Below are 20,000 nucleotides of genomic sequence, written 5' to 3' on the forward strand. Positions count from 1 at the left end.
AGAATCATGCCCGTGCTCTTGTGTTTCATTTCAGTGGTAAACTTCTATAAGACCCGCACCACAACGGGCTTTCCTCCAATATATTGTGTTTTGGCCCATTCCCACACTGAATCACGGTTTGAAAATAAAAGCAACAAAATACATTTCCATATTCATAAGAAATCTCCACTCAAATCAGAGTCCATTGTTCGATTTCGACTGTATAAGCATGTGTTTATGAATCACTATCCAAGTGTTTGCGAAAACATGGGCGCATCCTGCCCCACCGGTTGCTCCCGTCACAAACACATGAAAAAGCAAGTCAAATATTTACCTGGGGGAAAAACACAGAAACGTAATGTTCAAGTCAAAATAAGGAATGACATTAGACTTCACGTTTGTCACTGATGCCTCAAATTTGGAAACGTTCTCCAAATGTCTACCAAAAGCCGTTTGGGGGTTTACTGAGGCCTTGAATGTTGTAAGCCTGATCAAAGGACTTTTGAGCGGCTAAACCACGTGGTGGCTCTGGCAACTGACGCTGTTGGAATGGTGCCCCATAATTGGCCATTTATTGCATATCCGGTAGGAAGAGATGCGTATGCAAATACGAACAGATTTGATAGCATACTCCTCTGGGAGCTGAGATTGATAAATGAACCAGTGCGATCTGGGATAATATCCAATAACCATGCGATTTGAATATGTTTCGGTGGATAAAGATTTCAAATTAGTTTTTGTCACGCCGTCCTCATATTTATCTTCTATACCAGACAGGGCGCACAGCTGGCCCAGGCGCCGCAATTCGCTGTGCAGAGTTGCGTCCCTTACGCGTGTTAGTAACCTATTATGGTGCGTTCGAATCCCGATTTCCCTTGTTATGTTTCTATGTTTGTCAGCACTATACCTGTGTTCGTGGGTTTCCGAAAAGTGGTAAAGACCTGCATCACCTCGGGCTATCCTCTCATAATCAATCTGACACGCCGTGACAAAATCCAATAAAAGATCATTCCGAAGGCGATAATAACAGCGTTGTACCAAGTCGGTATCTCACACCTGCACGTGCAAGGCAAGCTCACGTGTTGAACGAGTCCCGCCCAAGACGACCGCATCTAACATGACTTGTCGTATCAGCTGGATTTTAACTGGTTGGTATTAAATTTCCTTCAGACCATATTATTTGTCTTCTTATTTCTGATCACCTATCGACCCAAAATATCCACCATTTTTTTTCATCTTTGTTCATCTTTATTTCCTAAATTTCACTTTTGGATGTAACAGGTTCCGTCGTATTTCTGATTTTGCAAATCGTAACTTCTTTGTATAATTGTCTTCAATTCAACCATAATTTAAAAGTTCAACTGAAAATTAAGGTGGGGTGGTTAGGAAACCGAAATAAGAAATATGATTATAATTTGTATTACCTCCTCATTTTGAAAACAGGTCTTGAGAAACATTTTGTTCATGTGTCTTTATGAAGCGGTTCAGCTTCACGACTCTGAGGGTTGAAAACCCCGTGGGAAGAGAGACGAGGAGAGTCTTAAGTTTATCCTATTGCTCTCTTCACGAGAATTCACAGGTGGACGTGGGTGGATCAATCGCCCGAGGCGCAGAAACACGCTGTGAAGAGTTGCGTCCCTTAGGCATGCCAGAAATTACGCCCTGAGTTTGTTAGCACCATTTCCCCAGATTTGTAAACATCTAATCTCAGGATTTTGGTCCCACATTAAGTTTATACATTTTTATATCTGTGAAATGCTGTTCAAATAGCGTAAAATCGAATACAAAATTATAGTAGATATTCTCTCGACTCGAGATAGGTTTAACGCCACTCACCGCTCAAGACACTAGTTTCCCTAGATTGTTTGTGGGAAAAGCTGGATACCTGTGTACACATACACACACGCACGCACGCACACACACTAACACACGCATACACACACACCAGACCCCCTACACACCAAACCACACACAACTCACATACACAAAAACATACACACACCACACCGCGTACACACCAAATAACACACAACTCTCTCTCTCTCTCTCTCTCTCTCTCTCTCTCTCTCTCTCTTTCTCTCTCTCTCTCTCTCTCTCTCTCTCTTTCTCTCTCTCTCCCTCTCTCTCTCTCTCTCTCTCTCTCTCTCTCTCTCTCTCTCTCTTCAACAAGAACTGAGCCGTGAAGATCCGGGATAGAACAGGTCTTAAGCAACCCATGCGACTATGATTGTCGTAAGAGGCGACTAACGGGATCGGGTGGTCAAGCTCGCTGACTTGGTTGAACCATGTCAATCGATGCTCACGATAGCAATCACTGGATTGCTTGGTCCTGACTCGAATATTTACAGACCGCCGTCATATAGCTGGAGTATTGCAGAGTTCGGCGTACAACAACCAACCAACCAACCAAACCAAATCAAAAAGCTCATCTAAAAGGGGTCTATTTCCATGTGGGAAGCCAACTATTGATGTACCAGTTGGCGTCGATGTATCGCATGAACAACTGCAATGCATCCACAGTTCAATCAGTCAATACACACCTACCTGTGAGCCGACGTAGATTTCTGTGTGACTGGAAAAAAATCCCTCATTAATTACAGAAACACATTGTGTAATTGAAGGATGTTCCGAAATATAATGTGTTTTGCATTGCCAATTATCTGGCCCAACCTTTTAAAGAAAACAGAAACATGTCTTGAAGCACGGAGTGAAAACAAAACACCCTGTTAGTCACTTTGGTCCAGGATTAACATCTACCCGTGCAGATCCGGGGTAGAATATGTCTTAAGCAACCCATGCTTGCCGTAAAAGGCGACTATGCTTGTCGTAAGAGGCGACTAACGGGATCGGGTGGTCAAGCTCGCTTGTCGTAGTTGATGCATGTCATCGAATCCCGTTTGCGTTGATCGATGCTCATTATGTCAATCACTGGATGTCCATTGCGTGGATCACAATCACTGCAACCATGATGATGCAGAATTTTCCGAAAATACACCAAACTATTTCGCAATTCGGGACCCAACGATGGTCCAGACTCGATTATTTACAGACCGCCGTCATACAGCTGGAATATTGCTGAGTACGGCGTTAAACAACAAACAAACAAAGAATTAACACCATCTTCCCGTCTCGTAATTAATACAGATGTTTTGTTACAGATAAGTCAGTTATACAGTATTCATAACATGAAATTAGCAGTCTCCCCTTGCTGCCTACCACTGGAAGTAGTCGAGTTCCCATTGTGTTAATACTGCACACGTGCCTACCTCAAACGTTACACATGAACAGTTGATCTTCACAGTTTACTAAACACGTAATCGATAATGCCTGATATGGTGAGGTGTGGTGAAATGGGGTTTAACGTCGCGTCCAAGATTATTGCACTTATATAGCGACGTGCATGCACGTGTGTGTGTGTGTGTGTGTGTGTGTGTGTGTGTGTGTGTGGCTGCTTGTACTAGTCCGGACTGATGCCGATATATAGTGCTAGCTCACTGAGATACCATGCCGCAGTTTAACAAGAATACCCCACTCAGACACAGTATACTGACTCCGAGCCGACCAGTCCTTGTTTTAGCCCCTTAATACCGAGCGCCAGACAGGGTAACAACAAGTACCATCTTTTAACGTCTTTTGGTATGATCGAACCCCGGACCTTCCGCTCTCCGGGCGGACGCTCTACCACTAGACCAAGGTGGCGGTCTCCTGATATGGAGTTATTTGAATGAAGTCGTACGTAGTCAACAAAATGTGACAACCGTTTGTTGTTTTCATCTGGAGATGGCGCCCAGGTACACTCTACAGTCACCTAAATGTACAATGAGTGAGTATTATTTTTCGCCGCTTTGGATAGGTTTTTGTTACATCACGGCGTGTCTGCTTGGAGTGGGAGGAAAGTATTAGTGACGTTGAGGTCCTTGGTGAAACCCACGATATTAGGTGCCGACAAACTGACGATTAGCGGAGTCGAACCCGTGATCAGCGAAATGCTTCTCAGACCACGCAATTTCACCGTTTGCATACTAGTAGCTTCCCCTATTTCACTGAAATAACAGCAACATCGCTGTGTGTTGAAATAACGCTACTTTGCAGTATGTTGAAATATGCTAATTCTCTGTATGTTAACATAACGCTACTTCGATGTTGGTAGAAATAACACATCGCTGTGTGTTAAAATAAGGCTACTTCGCTGTATGCTGAAATGTGGTTATTAGCTGTATGTTAACATAACGCTACTTCGATGTTGGTAGAAATAATACATCGCTGTGTGTTAAAATAAGGCTACTTCGCTGTATGCTGAAATGTGGTTATTATCTTAATGGGGAAATAACGCTACTACGCTGTATGTTGAAATATGCTAATTCTCTGTATGTTAACATAACGCTACTTCGCAGTATGTTGAAATATGGTAATTAGCTGTATGTTAACATAACGCTACTTCGATGTTGGTAGAAATAACACATCGCTGTGTGTTAAAATAAGGCTACTTCGCTGTATGCTGAAATGTGGTTATTAGCTGTATGTTAACATAACGCTACTTCGATGTTGGTAGAAATAACACATCGCTGTGTGTTAAAATAAGGCTACTTCGCTGTATGCTGAAATGTGGTTATTATCTTAATGGGGAAATAACGCTACTACGCTGTATGTTGAAATATGCTAATTCTCTGTATGTTAACATAACGCTACTTCGCAGTATGTTGAAATATGGTAATTAGCTGTATGTTAACATAACGCTACTTCGATGTTGGTAGAAATAACACATCGCTGTGTGTTAAAATAAGGCTACTTCGCTGTATGCTGAAATGTGGTTATTAGCTGTATGTTAACATAACGCTACTTCGATGTTGGTAGAAATAACACATCGCTGTGTGTTAAAATAAGGCTACTTCGCTGTATGCTGAAATGTGGTTATTATCTTAATGGGGAAATAACGCTACTACGCTGTATGTTGAAATATGCTAATTCTTTGTATGTTGAAATAACGCTACTTCGCAGTATGTTGAAATATGGTAATTAGCTGTATGTTAACATAACGCTACTCCAAAGTATATACGTTGAAATATGCTAATTCTCTGTATGTTGAAATAAGGCTACTTTGCAGTATGTTGAAATATGCTAATTCTCTGTATGTTAAATGCTACTTCGCAGTATATTGAAATGTGGTAATTCTCTAATTGGTGAAATAACGCTACTTCGCAGTATGCTGAAATATGCTAATTCTCTGCATGTTAAAATAACGCTACTTCGATGTTGGTAGAAATAACACGACACCGCTGTGCATTAAAATAATGCTCCTTCACAGTATGTTGAAATATGCTAATTCTCTGTATGTTAACATAACCCTTCTTCGTCTCCAAAACAGGGAGTGAATAAATCAGGGTTCACAACTTACACATGTTATTCCATAGCCTGCATGAGCGTATACATTGATGTTCATTGCAGTATATTTTCATTATGATCTTCCTGTATGCTCGCAGTGTCCAGGTACATGATGTGCGTTGTTACTGTTAGGTGGATTATAGGCCTACAATAGTGATTGAGTGAGTGAGTGAGTGGATTTAACGCCGCCTTTAACAGTATTCCAGTTATATCACGGCGTGTCAGCTGAATGTGGGAGGAAAGCCCGAAGTGATGCAGGTCTAAGACGTTTACCACTTCGGTGAAACCCACGAGCACGGGTATGGTGCTGACAAACCTAGAAACATAATCGGGGTAAACCGGGACTCGAACCAGCAATCATAGGTTTCTGGCGTGCCCAAGAAACGCAACTCTTCACGGCGAATCGCGGCGCCTTAGACGACACGGCCACCCGTGCCCACGGCCTCCAATAAACTTGAGGAGCTATTCTCATATCACGAACCATTTCAAGTGTATTGGGTATATAAATAGTATTTTCAATCATTAAATCGCTGCATTTTGAAACACAGAAGGTATTCCGGTCGCGAGGTGATTTGTGTTTCAGTCAGGCCAGCATTCGCAAAAGAAACATTTCAGTTCTTGTGAAGTTTCACTCTTAAAGTTTACAATTTTACCCATGCTAATACCATGCAATGGCGAAATCATACCATTGCGAATGAAAGTTAACCCGTGACTATTTTATTTCATTGTATATTATTTGTTTTGAACTCACACTGTTGATATGTTGTGCTGTGACAACACCAACCAATAATTATTCAAACACCGTAGTTGTATATCTCCCATGACAACCGACCCTACTGTGTTTGTGCGTGCTGATACGAGTGTGAGGTCGAAATGTTGCTTATCCTTTAGGGTTATTGAAGAAATAAACGACACTTGGGAATTGTTTATAGTACAATAAGACACTACAGGGAGAATAAGCCATGCGCGGCGCAGCCCCGAGTGATTTATTCTCCCTGCAGTGTTCTAATTTACGATAAACAACGACCAAGGGTCGTTCATTATTTTTATATGAGATATCAACATTATGTACAGCCTCTTTAAGGATGATGATAAAATGCACAAGCTTTAAAAATATTTACCTAAATTTTAATAAAGATGACTCCCTGAATAGAGTCCGACTTCGGACAAGTGCATTTTACGAACGGGTGGGTTAGTTTGATATTTCTTCGCATATTGTCACATTCCTCACGTCGATTCTCTCTGCCTTTTCTCCTTATACCGATTGTTATATCTCTCCGACTTTTGGATGCGATCATTCGGTCACTGCGTTTATCTGCGTATCCCAGCTACATCTGTAGGAAACAACTTACCAGATACTTCCCTCTCAAAAATAACGTCATCCAATATATGACGTCATCAAGTTGTGAGCGCATATTCGAATCTCCAGAAATGACGTCATGACAGAGCAACGTTTTATCGTAAAATATACCACGCTTCGTTCTTCATTGTTCTTTGTGATTTATCGCGTATCTATCTTACCAGCTCTGTAAGTGACGCAAGCTCATAGGACATCCGTGTGGAATGAACTTCACAACTTCTATTGTGCCGCTTCAGTACATTCAAGTTTAATAATAGCCTTCGTGTCGGACACTATCGACTTACCCGCTGTCCCATTCTCTGCGCATTCAGTGTTTGACTTATAGGTACGTGTGAGGGAATGTAGCCTTTTATAGCCTATAAAAAGTGCTGTCAGTCCCACGACCGCCAAATACACACAGACTTACACACGAGGCCGAGAAACATCAAATTATGGTAAGAAATACGACTTATTTTTGTTATCTATTTCCATGCATTCATAACGAATGTTGGAGTAATGGAACTATTTTGAATAGTTATCTCATAAAAATATTATAAAATTACATCAATATGAGGTCAAGGGTTTGTCGCTGTATGCTGCATCTATGATGGGAATCCATGGTATTCTGGACACTGTGATAACAGCCTCTCGGAGAAGAGAGAAATACGTCAAGTTCAGTATAAGCTGTACTGCTTTGTACAGGCACTCGTTAAACCGGACGCTGTTAACGATGTCCGTATGAAATATATTGGCCTTAAAATGGGAACTCTCAAAACTAAGTGTTACTGGGATATAACCGTGATCTATGTCATACTTTTCCTTGTATCATACGGCTTCTGTACGCCACATTTAGTGTTAAAACTCGAATACTAGGTACATAGTTATCTGTGTTACACACGAGGAGGTGTTGTGAAAAAGGGGTCAACGGATGTAATGTAGCACATGACCTGAAATGTGCTTGATATTCATAATATATATCCATGAAGCAATTTGTAGGATACCCATGCTGTTTCAGTCATATTATTTCATTTTCTAGAATATCAAAAACCTCCTTGTTTTTTTAATGTATTATACCTCCATTGTGTTATGATAAGCCTTGTAGATAAATGCGCTACAATAGTACCATCACATGCTAGACAAATTTAAGTCAAAGAGAAGAGTCATAGGAACGGCGACAGTGAGTCATGGTTCTGTATTTGGTATGGTGAGTCATGGTTATTTATATACACAGGGTAATCAACAAGAGAACAAACGTATTAACTTTATTTGTTTGTTAGAACTAACGTGAGCTTCGACAAGTGATCAAATATATATCGGTCTACTTTGTGGTCTGTTCATGATTGAATTACACATTACTGTAATCGATTACTGTTTGCTCAACGTAAATTGTTATTGAAATATGTATCGATCTGCAAAATCAATATTATTTATAGGGCCCTATAACATCAACACAATACAGCTGTTGCTGTTTCCGACTCTCATAATCTGAGTATAGGTTTACGCTGTATCTGTATGTAGTAAACATTTTATTTAATTTCGGCTTGGGATAAGTATTTGGAAATTCCTTTCCAACATATTTAGGACGTTTATGGTGAGCATACCGGTCAAATTATTATTATTATTGTTGTTGTTGTTGTTGTTATGATTATTATTTTTATTATTTATAATAATAATAATAATTATTATTATTATTATTATTGTTGTTGTTTCCTTTTCCGTTATTGACCATGATTATTCCTTTATTTTAGTTTTATCAATTTATTTATTTACCCATATCCTACTGCTCATCTATTTAACTTTTTATGTCTCGACTTACAGTCTGAAATTCTGTTAGAATTTACATCATTTTTATTGTTGTGTTGGTATTTTGTGTGTATTGTTGGCTGCTTTTTGTATTGTTTTGTTTATTTGTTTGTTTGTTGTGTTTCTGTGTTTCTTTCGTTTGTTTGGGTATGTAGAGACATGTAGTTTCTCAAGGGCAAACATACACTGTTTGACACTAACCAACCAAATCGTAATTCGACACAACTGTAACACATCAACATCGCTAGTATCAATCACACATGCTATGAACTTTCCTTTCAACTAATTCACCATAACGGCTTTGTTCATATTCCAGATGAAATCGGACGAATATACACTACACCAGCCACACGCACCATGACCCAAACAGTCCTCCTCCTTGTGGCGAGCCTCTCTCTACTTGTAAAGGTACAAAGTCTTACATTCTCCTGTGAGTGTGCCGAGGCCGAACCCTACTGCGACAGGGAGAACACTTGCTACGCCACTTGTCCACAACCTACTTATGCGAATGGAACACAATGTATAGGGAAACACGAGTGTTTAGATTCAAACTGGGTCCTCTACAACGGAACCTGTGTCAAGACATGCGCAGAAGGGTTGTTCCACTACCGAGACCTGAACTGGTGCTACGTCAGGTGCCCGAAAGATACGTACATCAATGGAACAACCTGCATCTTTCAGGAACACTGTGATTCAGAATATTCGGGAGTTTTATACAACCAGAAGTGTTTACAGTCCTGTCCTCCCGAGGCTCCGTACATCAGTGGGGTGACTTGTCACCCATCCTGTCCAGGTATTACCATCCTGGACTCCAACTCTCGGTGTATAACACCAGACCAATGCCTTGAGAAGCCGTCTGTGATATACAACGACACCTGTGTTGGTAAATGCCCTGATGAAACTTACTTTCATAAAGATGGTTTTTGCGTTGAGACATGCCCATTGCAGTATGTTGTCGATCATTCCTTGTGTATATCTCCTGAAGTATGTCTCGCGTCACATAAGTTCATTTCTAATGGCACATGTGTTTTCCAGTGTCCGGTAAATGTTCCCTATCACAACAATGGAACATGCACAGAATTGTGTTCTCAAGATGCCCTTGTTAATGGAACAGCGTGTGTTTCTTTGAACCAATGCATACGTTTAAGATGGGTGGTTTTTAACTCAACCTGTATTCCTGTAGACAACTGTACAAATTCAGGATGGGTGATTTTCAACTCAACATGTGTCCCTGCAGACAACTGTACAAATTCAGGATGGGTGACTTTAAACTCAACATGCGTACCTGCAGACAACTGTACAAATTCAGGATGGGTGACTTTCAACTCAACATGCGTACCTGCAGACAACTGTACAAATTCAGGATGGGTGACTTTCAACTCAACATGTGTCCCTGCAGACAACTGTACAAATTCAGGATGGGTGACTTTCAACTCAACATGCGTACCTGTAGACAACTGTACAACTTCAGGATGGGTGACTTTCAACTCAACATGTGTCCCTGCAGACAACTGTATAAATTCAGGATGGGTGATTTTCAACTCAACATGTGTACCTGCAGACAACTGTACAAATTCAGGATGGGTGACTTTCAACTCAATATGTGTCCCTATGACGAAGTGTAGAGATAAAGGATGGGTGATTAACAATGGAACATGTAGACCAACTTGTCCAGTTTCCGTTCCGTACAATAACACAGGTAAATGTGTCTCCCGCTGCCCCTCCGATACACTCATGTTGAATAAATCTATATGTATAAAGCACTCCTCCTGCAGGACACTGGGATTTGTAATCTACAACAGGTCATGCCTCAGCATCTGTCCTTCACATGCAGCCTTTGTTTGGAACAAGACATGTCACTCTGTTTGTCCGCAAAATGAAGTAATCGGCAACTGTACGCATGCCCAGGCAGTATCCCCATCAGAGCAGCCAAGGACAGGCCCTACCTTCACATCAGAACCATCAGTGACTGATCGTGGCTCCACATCAGAACCACCAAGGACAAATCATAGCTCCACATCAGAACCATCAATGACTGATCGTGGCTCCACATCAGAACCACCAAGGACAAATCACAGCTCCACATCAGAACCATCAATGATTGACCGTGGCTCCACATCAGAACCATCAAGGATATATCGTGGCTCAACCTCAGGACCGCCACGGAAGGATCATAAGTCGACATCAGAACCATCAAGGAGAAGTCAAGACTCCACATCAACCACCTTTCTAGTATCGCGCAAACAGAGAACCCACTTAGCAAGTCTTGAGGCCCTCTCCATTGCTATGCCAATTCTGGTAGTTCTGGTGATTGTTGTGGTCATTTTATGTTTTGTCCGGAAAACAGTCACAAAGAGACGATCATACGCACAGGTACGTACAGCTATGTCAGTGTAAGGAACAGCATGAAACCCCGTTAATTTGGGTGGTACCGTTGTGACTCACGGGTCTGGACTAACAGGGTTTCACTGTAGCGAGGATAACGGAATCATTTTGCGTTCTAATCACTTAAGGGGACACGGGTGACCCAGTCGTCTAAGGCGCCGTAATTTGCTGAGTTGTGTCCCTTGGGTACGCCAGAGCCTATTGTGGTGGGATCGAACGCCAGTTCGTTACGATTATGGTTCAAGGTTTGTCAGCACCATACCAATGTTCGTGGGTTTCACCAAATGGCAAACGACTTAAACCTGCGTCCCTTTCCTCCCACAGCAAACAGACACGTCGTAATATAACTAATATTGTTCAAAGCAGCATTAACCCAAATCCACTCACCCACTCCCTCTAATGATATAATTGCCATGGCGATTCCGAAATAGAAAACTAGTAGGCCCCCTGTTGTATATACTTGTCGGCGACCAAATTGAAACCAAAAGAAACGAAAATCTAAACCATCAAACCTCGAAACCCAATCGGAGTGGCCCAGTCGTCTGAGGCGCCGCAATTCGCTGTGCAGAGTTGCGTCCCTTGGGCACGCCAGAAACCTATGATTGTGGGTTCGAATCCCGGTTCACCCCGATTATGTTTCTAGGTTTGTCAACACCATACCCGTGCTCGTGGGTTTCACCGAAGTGATTAACGTCTGAGACCTACATAACTTCGGGCTTTCCTCCCTCATTAAGCTGACGCACAGTGATATGACTGGAATACTGTTAAAAGCGGCGTTAAGCACAACTCACTCACTATTGTCATAAGGGAAACATGTGTTACCAAACGTTATCTTCCCAGTACATATTTGAAGTGTGAGGATGTTTCGCTGGGATAAACATGAACTCCGTAGGACCCTCACCATTCCCTTTCTCAAATTGAAATTTCACTTTGTATTTCAAGCTCTGCCTATTGACTACTGATTCTTTGCATAGATTATGGTGGAATAAGGGCTCGAGTGTTAACCAAAGACCCGGTTCAGTGTGGTACAATGTGTGAAATCCATGTCTGGTGGCCTCCGTCATGACATTGAATGAATATTGCCAAAAGACGAAGTAAAATCATAATCGCCTTTGTAAAATGTCTGGTTCTTTTAGATGTACATTACATTGGCACCAAGCTATCCAAGAAGCTGTATTGTCCATAATCATCATAATTCAGTTTCAGTATAAATCTGCACCTGTCTTATGTAGGATCTCATCGGATTTTCCAAAATGCTTTTCTACGAGTAGATACCGGGTTGACCAGAATCAGTTATGTCCAAGGGGATCGCCATATAATGTGCTTTAGTCTGTCAGCAGTATACCAGTGCTCATGGCCTGTTAGGCTGCAATTCGCTGTATAGAGTTGCGTCCCTTAGTCGTGCCAGAATCCACTGAGCGTGTTATAATCCCCGAGTTTCTCCTGTTTGTCATGATCTGTCAATACCCAATCTCGTTGGTTTCTCCAATAAGGTAAACGTATAGGACTGGCGTTAAAACTTCTCGACTTCCCTCCCGTGGTATGGTTGCAGGCCGTTATATAACCGAATTACTGAAGGTGAACACGACTCATTCACTCATTACGGTTGACCAATTAGTATCAAGTATCCAAAGTTATGCAAAGGGTTTTGATATCTATTTTTCTGGTAAATGAGAAGTCGGCATAAAATTGCTTAGGGTTCGAAAAGAAGGCTGCACTTGCCCCTGATTTGTTAGATTAATGTCAACGCTTCTTACGTTTTCAGGATGATAGAAGACTCATTATAGAGCACGTCGACGACGACCTACAGTTGATTGAGGCGCCCGTTGGAGACAGTTCCTGTTGACAAGATGCATTTGAAAATCATTTCATCTATTTGTAAAATGCTGAAGTTTCTTGTTTAAGAGATGAAGTGGAATAGGCTTTACCGGCGCGTTCAAGATTATGGTACTTCTATTATGACATGCAAGGTAGCTGTGTCTGTTTGTATTACTCCGGTTTATATGGTGCTAGCCCACTGAGATACCAAGCCGCAATTAAATATGGATATCCCATACATTGTACTGGCTCCAAACCTGCCAGGCCTTGATTTATCCCCTGAATTCCTAACGCCAGGCAGGGAAACGCCAGGTACCATCTCTTTTCGTATTTTGGTATTACGCGGCCGGGGATGGAACCACATTCAGCTCTCCGGGCAGACACTTTACCCACTAGACCACGGAGGTGGTCCTCTTGTTTAACAAGCAGAACAACTTTGTTTATCATGTATTCCCACTTTCGAAAGTTTCACATCATAAAGAGTTGTTTTTGTCAAAATCCAATGTTAATATTGTGTGTGGTTATTGAACAAGCTTGACGTTGTCTGGTGTAATACGTGAATGAGGTTTTACGCCCATATACGAGGGGTGGCTGAAAAGTTGTGAGCCTACAAACTACAAAGACTGTTTAGTACACCCTTCAAATGTACATGTATTAAGTACAAAACATTCCATGCTTACCCAATACACAACCAGGCAGAATATGTGTGCAGGCAAAGTGACCAGGTATTCTCTTTTGATGAGAATGGACCAATTTGGCCACCGCGCTGTTGTCTATTTCTTATGAAAGGGCGAACTCCTTCAGCCAAACATGTGGACATGGTGTCAATTTTAGGGGATGAAAGGAGGTGGACAGTGGAGTCCAAGAGGGGTAGACAGACCCTCGACGACGACCAAAGATCGAGAATACCTTCACCACTAAGCAAATTGTTGATAAAATACATGATATGATTATGCATAGTCAACGATTCACTACACGTTACATTGCCAAAACAGAAGGCATTTCTCACGAGAGAGTTGGGGACATTCTAATGAACTGGACATGACATACTGACTCCGAGCCGAACAGACCTTGTTTTACCTATAAATGGTGAACGCCAGGCAGGGCTACAACAACTAACATACTTTACCATATTTTGGTATGGCGCGACCGGGGATCAAACCCGACCTTCCACTCTCAGGGGAGACACTCTATCCACTAGACGACGGCAGCGATCGCATATATAAAAGAAGCATGGCACCATATCCTGAGGTGAGGTGAAATGGGGTTTAACGTCGCCTCCAAGATTATTGCACTTATAAAGCGACGTGCATGCACGTGTATTTGTGTGTGTGTGTGTGTGTGTGTGTGTGGCTGCTTGTAATAGTCCGGACTGATGCCGATTTATAGTGCTAGCTCACTGAGATACCATGCCGCAGTTTAACATGAATACCCCACTCAGACACAATATACTGACTCCGAGCCGACCAGACCTTGTTTTAGCCCCTTAATGCCGAGCGACAGACAGGGTAACAACAAGTACCATCTTTTGGTCTTTTGGTATGATGCGGCTTGGGATCGAACCCCGGACCTTCCGCTCTCCGGGCGGACGCTCTACCATTAGACCACGGAGGCGGTTCACCATATACTGACGTCTCATAATACATGATATTATATAATGGTCAATGCAAGAGAATAACTAGTCTTGATTATCCACCGAAGCAGATTCAGTTTGGCCTTAAGGACAAAATATCTGTGATAACTATGTGAAAGGACCACTGAAAATCAATGAAGACACTAGGTGTTCGCTTAAAGGGTAAGCATATCCTGCCCTAACGGTAGCACTAATGACTACAAGCAGCAAGATAGTAAGATCAGTCCCATTAGTTGGGTCTTTAGGTTTTACACCTGGTGACTCAACTCTTTTCATATATGACCTTATCATCTTGAAACTAAAATAATAATTGTCTACTCACTGTGAGGATGACACATCTGTCTCTTAAATGTCGTCGACCTAACGGTGATCGGTCTATTTAACAAACCCGCCCTCTTGTCAAGCATGATCTCCCCGTAATGATGCTTCTCCAACCATAAACGATACTGATAAGGAGAACGTTCCTTCACTTCCTGTCTACGGCGTGTCGTGAACACCTGCTGCCATCACTGACCTATTCATATACTTTTCGCCGTTATTTTGACTATTACACCCAGTGATCTGTTTAGACAGATAATCGAGACTGGTTATTATCTGGCGTTGACGATTTACATATATATACTGAACCAAATTAAAAACTTTACAATCCTAAAATTTTAACATTTTGACCAGTTATCATTGTGGGCCCTTATTGTGTATTTAAACAGTAATGGCCACGTATTGTCTTCAGATAACACCCGTTTTTGTGCAGGTGAATCGATCAAAATCATGTGCACATCACTATAGTGGCAAAAGTGTTTTTTCATGTGCAACTGGTCACGTGGCCATAATACCGCACGTGTTTTCAGCCATACTTGTCAGCAGTCATTAACAAAAAAAAAGAAAAACACAAGAAAACAAAAGTCTTTACGGCCATTTGTCATGCCACGCCTTTCAAATGTGCAACGTGAACGTGCCATCGGCATGTTGCTGACGGGAACGTCCGTAGCTGAAGTCGCAAGGACGATGGGTTGTAGTCGACGGACTGTTTATGATTTACAGACGCGTCTACAGCAAACGGGTACCACCGCTGATCGCCCTCGGCCAGGTCGACCACGTGTGACGTCACATGCAGAGGATCGTCAGATTGTCTTACGTCACCTTACGTTACGTCATCAACCAGAAATGAACTGTTTAGGTGTAGACTGAGTGCGCAAACTGTTCGAAACCGTCTGAGAACTGCTCACCTTTTAGCACGACGGCCATACTGCGGGCCGATTCTGACTCAATTGCACAGACGTCAACGTCAATTGTGGGCACAGCGACACTTACGATGGACTCAGAGGAATTGGAATCAAGTCGTCTTCAGTGATGAATCCCGATTTAATCTTCGATTAGCTGATGGTAGGGCGAGGGTGTGGAGGCGCCGTCGTGGACGTTACGCCCAGTGTTGTGTCCAGGAAGTTGACAGATTTCGAAGCGGAAGTGTCATGGTGTGGGGTGCTTTCTGTGGCAATGCACGTTCCAGGCTTCTTGTCATCCGTGGCAACTTCAACGCTGCTGCTTACCGCGACCAGGTACTGGCACCAGAACTTCTGCCTTTTATGGCAGCACATGGACCCGGTTTGATCTTCCAACACGACAATGCCAGACCCCACACAGCAATTTTGACAAGGAATTACCTTCAGAATGCGGGAGTCAACGTCATGGACTGGCCGTCAAGGTCTCTCGACCCCAATGCCATCGAACACGTCTGGGATGCTCTTGGCAGAAGTCTGCGCACTCTCCAGAACCAACTACAGAATTTGCAAGATCTTGGCACCATTTGGCAGCAACAATGGCGTCGTCTTCCGAATCATGTGTTTACAAGCATCACAAGGTCCGTGCGGAGGCGGTGTGTGGCAGTTGTCAACGCACATGGTGGCCATACACGCTACTGAACTTGTGTGCCATCAGATTCTCGTGCTTGGGACTATTACCGAATACCGTAGGTGCTTGGAACAAATTATGGTTACCACCGTTAATTAATGATTAATGGACATTAATGATTAATAATTACCTTCTCTGATACATTTGTCCGTTGTATATCATATATGGGATTACTTTAAAAAATGTGAAGTTTATAATTTGACTCAGTATTTTATATATTTATTTATAAAGTTATGAATGTTTTCTTGAAAGACTGTCAGTATATTTTAGGCTGTGGTAGGCTTGTGGTTAAAAGCATTAGCTCGTCACTCCAAGGCCTGGGTTCGATTTTCCAAATGGGTGTAATTTGTGAAGCATATTTCTGGTGTCCCCCACCGTGATATTGCTTGAAAATGGTTAAGAGCTAATTCATCACAGTTAGTTATTTACCCTATTTCTAAAAACATATTTTTGGATTTTCCACATATAGTATTTATATATTTTTGAATGTAAATACTTATACACAAAGTCTACGAATTGTGTGTTAGTGAGCTCGTGTTAATGTATGCGTGTTCGTGTTTGAGTTTGTGTGTATGGTTGCTTGTGTACGTGTGTGCGTGTGTGCGTGTGTGCGCGTTTGTGCATAATATATGACAGACCAACATCTTTCTGATTCAGCATCAGCTGCACCAATACGTGAGTGAGAGTGTTGGGTTTAAGGCCGCTTAGCATATAATTTCGTTAAATGAATAATAAATAACAAAATATTTTCCATAATCATAGGAAATCTATTGTGCGATTCCAACTATACCATATTTATCATGTTATGAATCACTATGAAATACTAATGATACCAGGTGTATGCGAAAATGTGAGAGTGTTCGGCCCAAACGGTGGCACCCGTCACAAACCCATGCAATGGCAAGTCAATTGTTCACATGAAAAAAACAATTGAACATATGGTACAAGTTAAAAATGCGAATTGCATCAGACACTATCAGCAGATGGGGCGGTTTCGCTGGCATCCTCTATTTCTAGATCAGGTTGGTAAATCAGTGGAAGGGAATTGACTTTTGGACAGTCATTGAACGATATATTAAACATCTCAGCCAAATTGCCGGGTTTTGATTTTGCAATCCGAGCATAATAAAGTCAGACCAGCAAGGAGGAGAGCACTATTGGAACCCATGTGGATGCCTACCTCTTGCCAAAATGTCCTCTGCCCAAATGTTACATAGGTGTTATCGTCTTCAGCAACCAATGCTTGCCGTAAAAGGCGACTTTGGGGATCGCGTGGTTAGGCTCGCTGACAAGGTTTATGCATGTCATCGTATTCCAATTCCGTGGATCGATCCTCATGATATCAATCACTGGATTGTCTGGTCCAGACTCGATTATTTGATGCTTGCTGGGAACTAAAAAAATATGACATGATACAGAAAAAAACACCTAAAACATAATTTTGCCTTTAACTCAGTTTCTTTTCTCTGGGCGCCTTTGACAATTCTGAGACTAAGAAATAGAATATCGAATCACCTCTACAAGATATCACGCACATGCTTCGTGTAAATATACGCGAACCGCACATGGCCTGGCCACTCCTATATAAGTGATTGTAACCAGTGGTTCTGTCGTGTTCCCTCAGTGCACGGGTATAGCCCTACGATGTTGCGAATCTCGATACTGTTGATTTGCGTATTATCAAGTAAGGCATTTGTACATATTATTTGTAAGAGCAAAAGACATTGTCATATAACTTATATCTATGTTGGCCAGCAGTGTAAATACGTCCATATTTGGTAAGGTTGTTGATGTAATCATGGCAACGGTGTGTTTGGTTTAAAGCCGCTTCGAACAGTATTCCAGTCATACCACGGCGTGTCAGCTTGATGGGAGGAACGCTCAATATGATTCCTGTTTCACACGTTTGCTACTTTGATGAAACCCACGAGCACGGGTATGGTGGCGACAAAAATAGAAACACAATCAGGTCGAATGTGGGATTCGAACCCACGATAATAGCTCCAGCAGGCCATAGGGGCTTAACTCTACAAAGTGCTTTGAGGCGCCTCGGTCAACAGCGCCACCCGTTCCCTTTCGTGGTAAGAAATAGAAATACCTATCCTTGTGTGTCCGAAGATGTCCGGAGGTTGTTCAACAGTGGGGGGTCACGGGTGGCCCAGTCGTCAAAGGCGCCGCGATTCGCTGTGCAGAGTTGTGTCCCTTGGGCACACCAGAAACCTATGATTGTGGGTTCGAGTCCCGGTTCACCCCGATTATGTTTCTAGGTTTGTCAGCACCATACCCGTGCTCGTGGGTTTCACCGAAGCAGAAAACGTCCGAGACCTGCATCACTCCGAGCTTTCCTCCCACATTAAGCTGACACGCCGTGATATAACTGGAATACTGTTAAAAGCGGCGTTAAACCCAACTCACTCACTCACAGTGAAGTGACACACCAGATACCCACATCTCACTCAGTGTTGCTGATGAAAATCAACTTACTTTCCATCAGCATACCATCAAATATCCATGTTCACAATCACTATTCACTATTAACATTAAACACCAATGGGGGCCGTGGTTAGTGAGTCAACTTGTTACGCAGATGCCCTAGGTTCGATTCCCTACATTGGTGAAGCCCACTTGTGTTCTCATAATGTGTAGTAGAACTCGAAGTATTGATGTCAATGGTTCAAAGCTTATTGCGCTAACATGGCGACGTGCCTTCACGTGTGTGTGGCTTTTTGTGCTAACTTTGACTGATGTGGGTTTAATAATGCTAGACCACTGAGATAACATGCCGCGGTTTTAAATTGGACACCACACTCAGACACATGATTCCGACACCACGTCGTGCAGTCCTTGTTTTTTTCCCATCAGTGCTGAGCGCCAGGCAGGGTACATCGTTACAGTCGTTTAAAGTCTTGCGTCCCGTCGTGGTTAGACGCGATGCAGTCAACCTCATTAAAATCAGATATTTTACTCCGATATGTTACACGTACCTGTGCTTGAAGGTCTCCCCCCATTAGTAAGACAGCCCAGTTGTGAGACACCTTAAACAACAACTTTTTGAGTAAGCCCCTACCAGCTCCTAACTCATTTATTTCCTGAGAATATTCAAACAGAATTACTGGCCAACTCTTATTAATTAATCCGCTAATCATGGGCTGTGACCACTGTTGAGTGGGTAGACTGGCTGTGTTTGTTTAATTAATCCCACCTACTCCACTGTCTTACAATGGGTGTCTCACAAATGGGATGTCTTACAATGGGTGTCTCACTAATGGGATGTCTTACTAATGGGATGTAACCTGCGTGGGTTTGCGTGAAGACACGAGGACACAATGAATTGTCTGGGGTGCCCCTGGAAGTGCCGTTAAACACAGCATTACTCATTGTGGTTTTACATTTTCTTTTCATATTGTAGGTTGTTGCAGCCTCTTATTTGGAATCGGCTGTAACTCAAACTGTTTGTTTTTCGGATACCATCCGAAATGCGGCAGTGACGGAAACACCTACAGAAATGAGTGAGTGGGTGATATAATACTTTTAAAATATATTATAACATTGATTTAACATTCAAGGCTATGTTACTGAGAACTGTTTGTGCTAAAGGTACCGTGAAACATTTTGTGACCAAAAACCCGTTTTTAAAAACGAATGATTTGTTCAAGCAAATATTGGGGGAAAACGTTTAAGGGTTTACAAAACAAAATTTGCAAAACAATATTATGTTTCACTGGATGTTGTGTTTATAATGTGTCTCGAAGC

General features: G+C 42.2%; 2 protein-coding genes across 3 annotated transcripts in view; both read left to right on the plus strand.

The window, feature by feature from the left end:
• Window positions 1-6,793: 6,793 nt before the first annotated feature.
• Window positions 6,794-13,209, plus strand: LOC124114065 (proprotein convertase subtilisin/kexin type 5-like). Of its 2 annotated transcripts, none has more exons than XM_046474605.2 (3): window positions 6,794-7,155; window positions 8,820-10,876; window positions 12,654-13,209. In XM_046474605.2, exons 2-3 carry the CDS (start codon window positions 8,861-8,863, stop codon window positions 12,732-12,734), a joined length of 2,097 nt encoding a protein of 698 aa, XP_046330561.2. In that variant the 5' UTR covers window positions 6,794-7,155; window positions 8,820-8,860; the 3' UTR covers window positions 12,735-13,209. The 2 variants fall into 2 exon arrangements, with proteins under 2 accessions (XP_046330561.2, XP_048251976.1); XM_048396019.1 differs by lacking the exon at window positions 6,794-7,155 and adding an exon at window positions 8,230-8,291.
• Window positions 13,210-18,797: 5,588 nt separating this feature from the next.
• LOC124114054 (ovomucoid-like) overlaps window positions 18,798-20,000 on the plus strand; it is a 3,798-nt gene continuing 2,595 nt past the window's right edge. Inside the window, exons 1-2 of the mRNA XM_048395951.1 lie at window positions 18,798-18,813; window positions 19,657-19,756. Of these exons, the coding sequence (XP_048251908.1) occupies window positions 18,798-18,813; window positions 19,657-19,756 (116 nt within the window). The remainder of the gene's footprint in view (window positions 18,814-19,656; window positions 19,757-20,000) is intronic.

Source organism: Haliotis rufescens, unplaced genomic scaffold (genome assembly GCF_023055435.1).
Source record: "Haliotis rufescens isolate VD_foot unplaced genomic scaffold, xgHalRufe1.0.p SCAF_15, whole genome shotgun sequence".
NCBI lineage: Eukaryota > Metazoa > Mollusca > Gastropoda > Lepetellida > Haliotidae > Haliotis > Haliotis rufescens.

Coding starts and splice junctions, on each gene's coding strand:
- LOC124114065 (XM_046474605.2), top strand. CDS start 8,861: ATGACCCAAACAGTCCTCCTCCTTGTGGCGAGCCTCTCTCTACTTGTA. Junction 10,877..12,653: donor AGAGACGATCATACGCACAG/GTACGTACAGCT, acceptor TTACGTTTTCAG/GATGATAGAAGACTCATTAT.